This window comes from Antechinus flavipes, chromosome 3 (genome assembly GCF_016432865.1).
Source record: "Antechinus flavipes isolate AdamAnt ecotype Samford, QLD, Australia chromosome 3, AdamAnt_v2, whole genome shotgun sequence".
NCBI lineage: Eukaryota > Metazoa > Chordata > Mammalia > Dasyuromorphia > Dasyuridae > Antechinus > Antechinus flavipes.
This window is the reverse complement of record NC_067400.1, coordinates 58,044,264-58,058,761: the sequence shown is the minus strand read 5'-3', so window position 1 is coordinate 58,058,761 and position 14,498 is coordinate 58,044,264. Positions and strand designations below refer to the sequence as shown.

Genomic DNA, 14,498 nt, shown 5'->3' with positions numbered 1-14,498 from the left:
CGTAAATTTAATTTACATTGAAAACTTTACTCAAATGCATTACATAGTATGCATGTGGACACATTTTAAGAGTATTTACGTCATTATTAATTTACCTGGAAGAATTCTGCAGACATCTCCAAAAATGGAGCTTCAAAATCTTCTTCATAAACTGATCTTCCTTCAAGACCTAGAATCATTAACATCTGGCAAGCATTTCTTATTGCACCTCTGTGAAAAGGAATTTAACAATTTAAACAAACAGATAGCAAAAGAAATTTTAAAAGGATCAAAACACTTAACATGATTTAAATTGTATTATATTCATGAAACTCAATCTGATTAAATAACCTTGCACAAATAATTTTATCGGAAAAAAGAGAGAATGTCCAACATTCTTAATTAATCAGCCAAGTATTCAGAAAACATCATATTTGTATACAAAAAACCTCTAAGAAAAATACTACATATACAAAAGAATGTATACCATTTCTAAATGTTATGCTAGTTATAATTCTATTTATTGTTGATTAAGATACTATATGTATTCTGAAGTACCTAAGATATCAAACTATACCTATGGATATACAACAATAATAACAACAACTATTAAAAAGGGGGACTATTTAGCACAGTTAAAAAAGAAAAAAAGGAAATTCTATTGCTTCTCACATTGCTTCAGAACAACCTTGACCACAAATTGCTTGAATTAAAGTCATGCACAAAAATAATCTTAGCCATACAAGGCAGCCTGGTTGTTTGTACTGTGTTAACAAAAATGAGAGAATCTCTGAGCTGGAAGGGATTCTAGAAATTATCAGATCTACTTCATCTACCTACACACACACACACACACACACGTGTGTGTGTGTGTGTGTGTGTGTGTGTGTGTGTATGTATATGTATAATATATATATAAAAAATACCATCCAGAGGTGGATAAGGGTGTCACAGTATAGAGCACTTGGTCTAGAGTCAGGAAGACCTGGGTTCAAATGTGATCCTTGACAATTCCTGGCTCTGTAATCTTAGACATGTCATTTCACCACTGTCTGCCTCAGTTTCCTTAAATGTAAAATGTGAATAGATAGGTTTTACCTCCCAGGGTTATGAGGATAAAAATGAAGTATTTTTCAAGTGCACTGCAAATCTTGAAGAGCTACTTTAGCTATTATTATTACTGCCAGAAATCAAAATGTAAAAGCTAAAATAATGTCAGGACTCAAATTTTAAAAGTCTGAAAAAAAAAAAAAAAGATGAAAAAATAAAAACAGAATGTAGACTTTTCATGAAAAAGACTAAAAGAATAAACTACTTAAAAAAAAAAAAAAGGCGAAGAGAAGTATGATGATGAAAACAAGTATGAAAAGTCAACATGAGGACAACTGTCTACAAGAATCTTTCCAATGAAAAAAATTTATTTTCTTAAAAAAGATTCTCATTGTTAAAAGTTAAGAGAAAACCCCTTTTGACCCTTTAAGAACATATGAGAGGAAATTTAATACATCTTATTGTTTAAAATTATAGCTTTGGAGCAGGTAGGTGGCGCAGTGGATAGCACACTAGTCCTGAAGTCAGGAGGACCCGAGTTCAAATCTGGTCTCAGACATGTGTACTTCCTAGCTGTGTGATCCTGGGCAAGTCACTTAACCCCAACTGCCTTGGGGGGGGGGGGGAAGAGAATTAAAATTATAGCTTTAACCATTGACTCACCAGCTGAAAAATATTCACTCAAATATTATTTCAAAAATTACAGCAGTAAATAGAAATTAGCATACCTGTCTACGACTTCTCCTTTTCTCTCTCTTGCAATCATGTCCAACAGAGTTTGCCTGAGGTGATCTCTAATACACCCATATCGTACAACTTGATCTCGAAAAATAATTAATCCCAAATTGTAGACATTCTCCACATTATTTTGCTGGACATAGACACGGTCCTGTAATTCAAAACCAAAGTAAATAAGCACACACACACACATATATATATGTATACATATATATATGTATGTATATAAAACTTTTAATTTTCCCAAATGAGTAAAAATAAATAAAATTCTTTTCAATGCATTATTTTGAGGTAAAAACAGACTACTTAGTTATACTCAAAAAACAAAAATTGCTTGAATTAAAGTCATGCACAAAAATAATCTTAGCCATACAAGGCAGCCTGGTTGTTTGTACTGTGTTAACAAAAATGAGAGAATCTCTGAGCTGGAAGGGATTCTAGAAATTTATCAGATCTACTTCATCTACCTTTGCTTTACAATCTTTTGAGAAAAGGAATGGACCTGATCCTGTGACAGTCCTTTTTACTTTCAATTATCTCTCAAGGTTCGTAAACTTTTTCTTATGTCACTCGGTAGCTTCTACCCTTTGCTCATAAATCCTGCCTTCTGAGGACAGGGAAAACAAGCCTAATTCCTTTTCCACATTAAAATCTCTGAAAAATTTGAAAGAAATCAGGCCATACTCTCCAGCACAGGCTAAGTATTCAACTGAACCTTAGGCAGTGTGATCTCTAATGGAATTTTCTCATGATAAAATGTATTTAATTTGTAAATGCTTACTTGTATACATATGTTCTCCACTACAGGTGACAAGAATATGACCCATAAGTCTAGTACAATGTTGATGTTCAGGAGACATTTAATAATGTTCACAAATAAGTTGTGATTGATGATCTCAAAGCCTTTGACCATCTTGCTCATTCTCCAGACATTCTTTAACTAATCAAATCCCATTTTAAAACATGACGCCCAATACTGAACAGAATCATATATACAAGTAATGACTAAGGTGATAGGTCTATCATTTTCCTAATCTTATTTACTAAAAATCTCTTAAAGTGGAAAATGTACTTTTATAGGACTACACATAATGAATGCTATTGTTTCATGAGCCTGCATTCCATCAAAACCTTCCATTATTTTTCACTGTGAAAAATGCTATCAGATGTGTATCACCCACATCACACGATTGGTTTTAAAAAAAAAAAAAAGTGGTATCTGGAACTCTAGAACTCACAACAGTTCTACTACTGTTATTACTAAACCTTTTTTATTATATTGCTGTCCAAGATCTTGACAGGTTCTTTTGCTGGCATCTAATATGTTAGTTTTTTCCTCTTGGTTTTGTATTTTTGCAAATCTGATAAGCAAGTCAGCAATATCTTTATCCAAGTCACTGATAAAAAATTTAACACAAGCCTGTCAGTTGTACCAATGCTTTCCAACTTGATATCAAAACTTTAGTGATTTTGGGTTCAATCAATCATTTTCAATATTCAAGTCCTTTGTAACCATATAACTTTTATATCTTAACTGACTTTACAACCAAAATAAGTTAATCCCTGAAAAAACCCAGATTTTAAGAAATAGTAATGGCACTATCCTTATTAAAAGCAGAAAACAAACTGTTCCCCCAAAATGAATAATCTGAGACATGTAATTGGGTTCAAAATGATAGTACAGAAAGTTAAACCAATCATTGACTATAAGAATTCAAATGAAGACATCCCAACAGAATTCAAGCTAAATTCAACAGACATTGTTAATGACCCATTGTTTAAATTAAGCACAAGTTCTTTCCTCTCGTTAAAAATTTTAACTAAAAAAGTGCACAGTGGCATGTAAACCAGTCACAATCATTGTAATTTATCTTTTTAAAAATAGAGAGTTTTGCCAGGAAAAAAAAGTTCAGCTCACTAGACTATAGCCTTCAAGCTCCTTTTCCTTACAAAAAAACAAGGGGACAGAAGGTAATAGGTTAAGGGAAGAGATTTCCAGATTTTTGTTGTCCTCTCTTTTCTTTGGTAGTTTCAATTCATTCTAAGCATTAGCATTGCTGAGTTTTTTTTTTTTTTAAAGGACTGTGCCCTTTCTTTGTATTCATCTTCCATTACCTGTCTTTTGCTTCAAATTTGATTGATTAGTTCACTATACTATCAACTTTCAGAAATCTCCATTTTTCTTCCACATCAGAATTGTTTATCTTGGTGTCTTTACAATTTAATTCCTGAGTTATCCATCTCTCCTGAGCCATCTTTCTCCCTACAATTTAAAGCCAACCCTACAAAGTCTGAGAGGCAAACTCACTTAAACACACAAGTTCATAATTCCTTTGACCCCAGCAATCCAAAAGCAGAAAAATTAAATGATTTGCAAGATCCATAGGGCTTCCTTCCACCATGATTAAGTTAGAGAAGTGAAAAGGGTAATAAAAAGGGTAATAAGAGAGCTAAGAATCACAGATTTTACAATTATCTATCATATTCACTTAACTGTTAGTATTTTAAATGTAAACCTGTAATCCAGCAACCAACCAACCAAACTCCTAAAGCAGCTCCCACCATATCAATATTGACCTTTTGGTTATAAACAGTGCTAGAAAAGAGAAATCACAGTTACATAAAAGGATATCTCAAAGCTTTTCTTGGAAGAGCAAGTAAAGGATTTAGGTTTCCAAATGTAATCAAAGCAGTGATATTTCATGGGATCCTTGGTTACCTTCCCTAACACTACTTAGAAGCACAAAGAAAAATACCATCCTGAAGATTATAGCATCACAGATCAGATGATCATTTGTTTGCAGATATCAGGACACATCAGGGATATTTAAAAAAACCCTCAGTTTTACAGGTGAAGAGGCCTGAGGACTGGGCCACAACAAAGGTCTTGTTTAATGGAATAACTGATAGGTACAAGATTGGAATCCAGGTCCTCTGAACCAACTCTAGCAGTCTAAACTTCATTCAGAAACATCTATCACATGAAATGAAATGATAGGGAAAAATGTACGAAAAACTAGAATGTCAACAAAGATAAGAAATGTACCTAAATTACCCAGATCCTTTGGTGCCAGAGGCAGTGCTGTTTGCACTGTACCATACTGCATTCTATATTATATAGAATTAAAAAAAATTTTTTTCAATACTCTAGAACAGTGAATAGAATCTAGTTAGACTTAATTTAATAGGGATATAAAACATTAAATGCCAGTTAAACAAACAGGTTTCATTAATATAAATGAGGCAAAATATATTAAGTCAGCTTAAAAAGATGGGAAGGGGGAAGGTGTTAATAGTCTGAAAGTTCAATAAGTACACTATGCAACTATAGCCGTCTCCCCCCCAAGAGGCTTATGTAATCTTAGATTGCATTTAGAGAAGTCCAGCAGCTCCTCTCGCTAAAGAAGATGATGGCAGGGACTGTATTTTGTGCTCAGGTGAAATCAAACTGAGAAACTGTGTTCAATTTGGTATGTTATATTTTAAGGACTTTTATTAAGTTGGGTAAGAAAGAACCAGAAATTTTTAATCTGGAAAAGACACAATTTATGGCTATTACATGTAAAGAAAAAAAGAAAAGACTTGTTTTATTTGTACCAATAGTTAAATTAGGAGTAATAGATTTTCTTAATTTTTTATAACTATGCATCTTAGGCAATTTGTTAATATTGAGTGATTTATTCTGTTATTCCCCAAGTAATGGATATGTACTTTTGATCCCAGGTCTTTGCTTACCCCCCAAAAGTATTATTATGTACATTTTAGTGTAAAGAGGACTTTTCTATCTTTGATCCCTTTGGCATATAAGTCATAAGGGATAATCTCTGGGTCAAAAGGTATGGGTATTTTAATCACTTTTTAAGGATTTGCTTTCTAAAACTGGCTAGATCCATTCATAGTTCTATTGGCAGCATATTAATTTGCCTTTCTTCTATTTTCTCTGATATTTTGTCATCTTGTCAATTTTCTTGGTATGAAGTGAGACCTCAAAGAGGTTTTGATTTGTATTTCCTTAGTAGTGATGTGAAATCTTTCACCATATTGACAATGAGAATTGTAATCATTGGGTCAATACTAAAATAATGATTCATCTTACATGATTAAGATATTAGTATATCTTACAAGATTGGTTATCTCATACTTGGTCAGACCCTTATTAGGGCTGAGGCAAAGATTTCTCCCCAACTGATACATTCCTTTTAGCATTGATTTTTTTATGCAAAAAGGTTTTTTATTTTCATGTCATAATAATTACCCATTTGTTTATCATCTTTTCTATCATCTTGATTAGAATTAAGGATTCCTCACCAAACCATATTGAATTTTTTTAACCTTATCTGGTTTTCTTTTATTTTATTAATGGTATGACTTCAAATATTCAAGTCACATCTCCATTTAGAGATTATCATGGTCTACAGTATAAGATGTTGGTATAAAAATAATTTTTTCCAAATGACTTTCTAGTTTTTCTGGAAAATTTTGTCCAAGTAATTTCTCATTTCCTATTTTCAAATAATGACTTATTGAACAAGTGTTTTTAATTTTTCTGTAGTATATTACATGTAACCATGTTTCCACTTTAAAATCAGTAACAATTTTGATAACTGCTTTATACTGTAAAACAAGGTCAAAGTCCTAGTCTTCATTTCTAGTTTTTTTTCCTTCTTGCACATTTTTCTTATGCTTCTGCAAATGAATTTGACTATTTTGTCTAATTCTATAAATCAGAATAGCATCAAATGTGTAAATTAATTATTTTTTTTGCATTGATATCATCCTATTTTGTCCAATGACAATTTCTCCAAATGTTTTAGTCACAGAAACTTATTGGCCATATTATGTTCTGTTGTAAATTAAAAAACAAAAAACCCCACCAATATCAGCATTAATAATTGGTCCCCTCTACCCCCAATAGCTTTGTTTACTTTATTCCCTTCCTGGTTTGGGTTTTCCTACTAATTGTTGAAAATTTATGCAGCATTTGTATTATCATAGGATCAGAGTTAAGAGTACATGAGATCTTAAAAGCTATGTCTAATCCCTTTACTTTATAAGGGCACACAAAGTTTGACCCAAGATCATATAGTTTTTTAAGTGTCTGAAAAGATTCAAACCCAGATTTTCCAAGTACATCACTACTCTATCCTGCATTCCTAATAAAGAGCATTCTAAATGTTGGAAATTATTAGAAAAAGGCAGATATCTCTCTGCTGCTTTCAGGAAATCCTTTGGGGATACAAATGACCTCTGAGTATTCTAGATGACTAGCATTAAATAAAATGATAATCACCTATAAATCCATCTTCACACACAATATTTTTAACTCTTTAACTGTGATGAAGAATGCAATATGGGGGTAACATACACTATGACTATTTTATTTGTCTCCAAAAAGGGGGGTCTGATAGTTTTAATCTGTAAATCTATCTAAATCAAAGAATTTTTCCTTCATAATAGCTGTTTTATGATCTGTTAAATGATATGCCCTGAGATATGGGTAAGATCTCTTTCAAAATAACCTGGGCATCTTGCATTTTTTCTTTTTTTTTTTTAATATTGCATTTTAATAAGTATTCCTCCATTACGTTTAAATTTTTGGTTTTGTTATATAATTCCATCATTTGTTTTTTTGTACTTGATTTCCCTTTTTCCTTTATAAAACAACTGGTGTTTTGTAAATTTTGTTATTTTATTCAAGGATCCAACTTTTAACCTTGTTAACTCTCAATTTTTAATATTTCTACTTTATGTTCATTTGGTATTTCTTTATGGATTCCCCAGTTTTTAAAATACAACTTTCATTTTCTAAGTTGTTTATACACATTTTAAAGAAAATTTTACTTTAGCCACATGCTGGAAGTTTGAGAGTGTTGATTCATTATTAACATTTTCTTCCTATTGCCAATAGTTTTTATGACTTTTTTCTATGACCCACTTATTAAATGGTATATAAATATCTTTCATTTTAAGTTTCTTTTGCTTATGTTAACTTTGTTAATTACTATTTTACTGTGATAGAATGAAAAATGTTTTTAGTGTTCTGTTCTTTAGTTTTTATTTAAAATTTATCTGAATACATGATTTAATTTTAGTAAAAGAATCACACGGTATGGAAATAAACATAAATTCTTTAATATTTTCCATTCAGTTCTGTATTCTTTCTAAGTAGCTATTTTAAAAAATTAACTTTGTCCCACTCTGAGATTAGAATATTAAGGTTGCCTACAGTTATTGTGTTGTTATGTGTTTTGTTTTTCAAGTCAAATAACTTTTCCTTTGGTCCATTTGTCTATTATTGATATTGTTTCATCATCCACAATAATTTTAAGTATAACATAATTCCTTTGTTTAGAACTAGATGATAGATTATTTTTGCTTTGTTCAATAGCATAGCTTGAAACTCCTAATTTCTGATCTAACTGGTATATGGCAAATTTAATTCTAGTCTCTAAATTTTTAAAAAATTTTGGATATATCATATTTTAAAATATATTTTTGTATGTATCCAATTGTTGGGTTTGTTGTTTCACCCATCCTATTTTTTATTTCATTGGATTGTTAATCCCTTCATATTTAAAATTTAAATATAATTCTATTTTCTTCCATTCATTCCTTTTATACTGGTTTTATTCCTTTCCCTTTTTAAATTACTACTTTGTCTTTTCAGTTAGCTTTGCTTACAACATTCACTTTGAAGCTAATATATATTTTACAAGAGTCCTGTAGCTCCATTGGAGCTACATCTTAACTCTAATTTCTTTTACCTCCTTTCTCATATTCTGATTGTTTTCCTTCCCACAGAAGAGATTTAGTTAAAAAGAGGGATCAAAGAATTTAATTCAAAGATTTAAATCCAATTTTTCCTTCTTTTTATTCCTCAATTTGTCCTTATTTTTAATAAGCACCTCATGTCCTTGAGCTTTTATTTCCCTTAAACCCCTTAACCCAGTTTTTGAAAAAAGCCTTTGAGAATTGACTTCGTCTTTTGTTGATAATTATGTTTATTTACGTGTCATTTGTTTCTATTTTTTAAGGTGCTAACTTGTCAAATATTGCTGCTTACCTGTGGAAGATTTTAGTTTTTGGCAGAAATTCTTCAAAATCTTCTCTTTTGCTTAAGATCCATCTTTCTTCAGTGATGGCTGGACTCAGCAATGAAAGACATGATTTTTGGTTGCAGTTTGAACTCCTTGACTGCCTTTCACTTCAGTCAACAAACACTGCTTAAGTGTGTGCTCTATTACTAGGTACCGTTTTCTTGGCTTCTTTGGTTACTTGCAAAATTTATTACTTGTTCTTGAAATTCTAATCTCAAGTGTAGTGTTTTTCTTTGGTGGCACAATGTGGATGCATATTAATGAGTACTTTACTGTCTCTATTCCTGAATTACTATGTTGCAATATGGTACTCATCGCTGGATGATTAAAAAAAAAAAAATCAACATCTTACGGCACTTGGGGTGGCAAAGGAGGGGTTTAGGCCAAGTCATTGCAATAGGGAATCAACAAGGAAAGGCCTAGCAAACAGAGAAAGTAGTGGGAATGGAACGGAATAGGATTTATTATATTGCCTAATACCAGGGTAAGTTGGGCTGCGGTAGGAATACTGAATATGAAATGAAGAACTTAAGTTATTTAATATTTTATTAATTGTTTAAAATTTAAGTGTAATATTCCTTATTTTAAAGATTTGGTTTTCGTGATTCTGCACCTAGTGCCAAACTTCTTTTTCAGAAATTTTGGTATGGGTGAAATTTGAAAAACTGCTCCACTGTCTTACTTTTTTCCAAAAAGAAATCTGAAAGGCATTAAGACATGGAAAGCACTAAACAACAGAATAAAAACAAAGCTGAACATGTCTTGATGGCAAATGAATGGTTATCTAAGTGGGAGTCATTTAATAATCACCTTGGTGGGCACAGATGATTCTAGACTCAAAATGCAAATCAAAAGGATCAAGATGAGATGAAGATACAATATAAAATTACAGCAGTCTCAACCCGAACCAGTTAAGTATGTTATTAATGCTCAAAAATGGGAAATGGAACAATTAAAAAAAACTGAAATCAAATATTACCATTTCTCACAGAAATTTAATTAATGAGTCCAGAAACTGTCTTAGACAACACATATACTTACTACCCATATCAAATTACTACGACAATAACATTCGTATTATGTTAGAGTTTAGTCAGGAAGGCCAATCTGGTAGGTAAGAATAATTTTTTACATTTTAAAGCATAAAACTTTATTTTAAGGCAAACAAAAATATTTTTAGCTTGGGCCTGATTTTGGCTCTAGGCCAGCAGTTTGTCAAACTCTAGTAGAGAATATAATTTCATATTTTAAAAAATCCCTCAAAAGATAGTAAAATGTTATAAACACGATAGTCTCATAGAATATCAACAAGCAATGGAAGGTAATTTATTTGTAGAGATTGTTGTGAGATCCAATTAAACCTTATCACTCTAAAAGCATTTAGAAAGTGAAACTATAAAAAATACAACAAGAAAAATAAGAACAAGAAAAAATACAAATGAAAGCAAAAAAATTTAACAGCATTTCTATAAGAAATTATTTTATTTAGCAATAAAAGTGTAGTCATTATATTTTACCAGGTCAATTTCTGATACACTAAATAAGGAGGTAGAAATGGTACTAATGAAGATAAAAGATAAGAGCAATTGGAACAGACAGGACATAGTAGAATATCTTTACTGAAGACGACATAATGTAGGGAATAATGGAAGAGTGACTCAAGATATATGAAAGAGATGACAACAAATTGAAGGGGAAAAAAAGAGTATTATCCAAAACTACAATTGCAAAGTCATCAATATCTGCCAAACCATCTGTTTACTTTTTCATCTTTATAAGAATGATTTACACATATGTTGATAGCATCTTTGAAGAAAACACGAGAAGAGAAATAGAATTTCAAACAATTTTCTAAGAAACTAAGAAGCACAGCTGATTGCATTGCATGCTGGACTTAGGAGTAAGGAAGACTTGAGTTCAAATCCTACCTCAGACACTTACCAGCAGTGTGACTCTGGACAAGTCACAATCTCTCTCAGCCTCAGTTTCCTCATCTGTAAAATGAGGATAATAACAACACTTACCTCACAGAGTTGTTGTGAGGATCACATGAGATTATGTATGTATGTATATATGTATGTATACAAAATGATTTGTAAACCTTAAAGCACTACATAATTGTTATCTATTATTACTACAGTAGATTACAACTATATAATTACATAAAAAACATGGAATCTAAGATTATTCTGTGCCTATTTATACATCTTAGAGGATAAAAAAGGTTGTAGCTTTTTAAGTCTTTCCTTCAGCAAGATATGTCCCATATATGTTAGAATCATATACTATTCCTTGATAAGACACAAAAACTTTGACAACTGATTCCCATAATCAACTCACTGTTTAACAACAACAGAAGCATGGAAGCTCACCAAATCTTTTTTGTCATTATCACAAAGAATGCACACTGCAAGATCCAAGAAAGGGGGATTTCCCTATTGATTAAGGGTTCTAACCCTGATTTAAGAAAAATCATAAACTTAGAGCAGAAACAAAAAAAAAAAAAATACTTCATCATTTTCACCAACCTTTGATTTCTTTAGTAATCGTATGTATTTTATGGATTTAAGAAAACTGTGCTGAGAAGGGAGCAAGATGCATCACCAGATGGCCAAAGGAGTCCATGACACACACAAAAAAGTTTAAGAACTCATGGCACAGATGTTGAGGTCTTCCAGATGCCAATTATAGATGACACTGCATAGATTGTATAAAGTAGAGAATAACTGAAGAACCTCCTAAATAAATTCATAGTTGTCCAAAACTTGACCATAACAATGCATACAAGAATCACCAAGTGGAAGTAGAATGCTTATTGTTCAGAATATAGCATGCAATAGGAAAGACAGTTCAATAATCCAGTCCATCAATACGTTATCTTGGACAGACACATTAGATGGTTAATGAGCTAATCCAGAAGTGAATGCAAGGGGAAAAGTCAAATGGATTGTTTCACAGAAATTGTACAACACTTTTAATGATCTCAAGCTACTTCCTAAATGTATATACACACATACAAGCACACCCTCCACAGAAATACTTTGCCAGTGACTCTATGAGCCTGCAATTTATCTATATCAAAATCAGTGAAGAATGGCAATTATATCCCACAGGACAATGGGGAAAGTAAGGGAAAATGCAAGCAGGCTACAGTATTTTGCTGTACTTAAGTACATAAGTAATCATATGTAAAACATATCATTTAAAAGATTATTATTGGAAAAGGGAGGTGGAAAAGGAAGTCACGCACAAAGAACAAGGGTAGCAAAACAGATGAAGAGCCTAAATAATACAGTGATAACCAGGTCATATCAAAGACTTAAAAGAAGACTTGGAGAATGCTAGAATGGTGATTCATGGGGTAGCAATGATGGCCTGCACAGGACAAGAAGGGTATGGACTAAGCTAATACCCACGATCAATGGGATAAAAATTTACCTACTACTTAATTAACTTAGCTAAGTTACATAACAGTTATAGAAGGTAATCTTGAAAAAAAGAAAATAGTGCCCCCCTCCCAAAAGAAAAAGAAAACTCATACATGAGACATATGAGAACTATCATCACACAATTCAATGCACCACACTTGGCAAACTGGAATTCCTATTCTTAAATTTAACGACTCAAAGGAAATGTGGCCCCATGGAGTTTTAATAAAAATCATTAAACACAGCTGATCACTTAACAGTAAATAGACAAAGATTTTAATAACAGAACTACTACATGATTTGGATATATATAGAATTCTTGCTGAGATAATTACAGGTCTATGATACTCCACAGAATAAAAATGAATTTGAAATATTTGTTTGCAAAGTACAATCTAAACTCAACTACAAATAATCTGAACATAAATGTATGAAAACCCTCATTTACACAATATACAAAAAATTCACCACAAGGCACAGATAGACAAAAGGTGTGTGTACGTGCTCACTTTGTGCCAAGAATTGTTTTCAGTTTTGGAGAAAGAAATACAAATAAGACTGCCATCATGGAACTTGTATTAAAATGGCATAAAAGGGATCTGAAATTGGGTTGGAGGAAACGAAAACATCAGGTAAGAGTTTGAGCATGAATAATTACCAAAAGACTAGCCATGCAATTTCTTTAAATAGTAAATTGTTCAAATTTTAAAATTTTGTTTAGTTTATTGAAACCGTGGATGGATGGGGGTCTAGAAGGCCGGACTGCTACTAGCTCCCTGTAAGACCTATTTGCCTTTTCTCGGTCTCAGTTATCTGATCTCAAACATGAAAGTGTTAAACAAAACCAATTCTAAAATTCTCTAAGCCTATGCCTTCTGTAACTAAGATTGAACAGTTCTTAAACAAAACTATTCACATATTTAAAAACTGTGAAGTAGAATATTGTATTTAGTCAATCTTTCCTTTCTCAAATTCAAAAAAACTTTCACAGAAATCTATTTCCAGTAATTCCTAGTGTTATCAAAGAGGAATACCATCAGATTTGTATTTGAACAAACCCACACTTCTACAGCACTTATGCTTGAGAATCTTTCATATTTTCTTTTATTGTCTCACTTCCTTAAAATAATTCCAACCACAGGTAGGATCAACTTAGAAAAGGTGCTGTATTTTTAATGTTTCACAGAATTTGTCGAAATATATCTCAAAATTCCCATGGGTTCCTCCTCTTCTCATTCTCTTAGCTGAGAACTTTGCCTCTTGTGCCACTGAAGGAATTGAGGCCATTTCCTCAGAGTTCCTTCTTATCCTTTCCTTTTCACTGCACATCATTCAAATAGTTAAGTCACCATCTCCTTCATGTCTGTTTTACATGAAGAGATGGTCCATCTTCTTGGCAAGGTGAAGTCCTCTAAATGTATAAAATTATTCATTTTTATCTTGTCTTCTCCACAGCTCTCTTCCTCTATCATTCCTACCCTCTCACTTCTCAATTTCTCCTGGCTGCTTCCATACTGCCTGCAATATATCCATATCTTCCTGAGCATACCAGCCCCATCCTTAAAAAGAACTATTGCATGATCCATTCATGCTTGCTTTTTTTGTGACTAAACTCCATAAGGAGGTCTGAATCAGTATCTCCACTTTCTTTCCTAAACCCTCTGCAATCTTGCTTTCAAACTTAGTACTCTGCTGAAACTTATGTGTTTGGTAACTAATGATTCCTTCATTGCCCACTCTAATGACTTTTTTCTCAATCTTCCCCTTCCTGACTGGACTATGACACTGCAGATCATCCCCTTTTTTGATACTCCATCTTCTTTGGCTTTTGTGACACTGCCTCTCTCCAGTCCCCTTCATTGAGGGCACACTCATTTTATGTTCCTCCCAAGTTATATACAAGGGCTTATTCTGTTTTCTCTGTACTCTTTCATTAAACTCCCTAGTTTCCATGGATTCAAATACCTCTAAGCAGATGACTCTCAGATCTATTTATCCTGCTTGAACCACTCTCTCAAGTTCTAGTCTTGCAATTATACCTATTAGATATTTTGTTGCTATCTTAAAAAAAAGGGGGGAGGTCGCAAACTGAATTTATTACCTTCCCTACATACGGTTTCAGGTATTGTCCCTACCATCTTTGAACCCATACTTTTTTTCAATGCCCCCCATCTCCTCCATGTATATGAGGGAACATTTCGTCACT

The 14,498-nt window shown here is 32.4% G+C and overlaps 1 protein-coding gene across 2 annotated transcripts in view; it reads right to left on the bottom strand.

The window, feature by feature from the left end:
- CUL3 (cullin 3) overlaps window positions 1-14,498 on the bottom strand; it is a 104,968-nt gene that overhangs the window by 26,859 nt on the left and 63,611 nt on the right. For both annotated transcript variants that reach the window (XM_051983447.1, XM_051983448.1), the window contains exons 4-5: window positions 1,758-1,918; window positions 96-210 (exon numbers count right to left, since the gene is read on the bottom strand). In XM_051983447.1, the coding sequence (XP_051839407.1) occupies window positions 96-210; window positions 1,758-1,918 (276 nt within the window). The remainder of the gene's footprint in view (window positions 1-95; window positions 211-1,757; window positions 1,919-14,498) is intronic.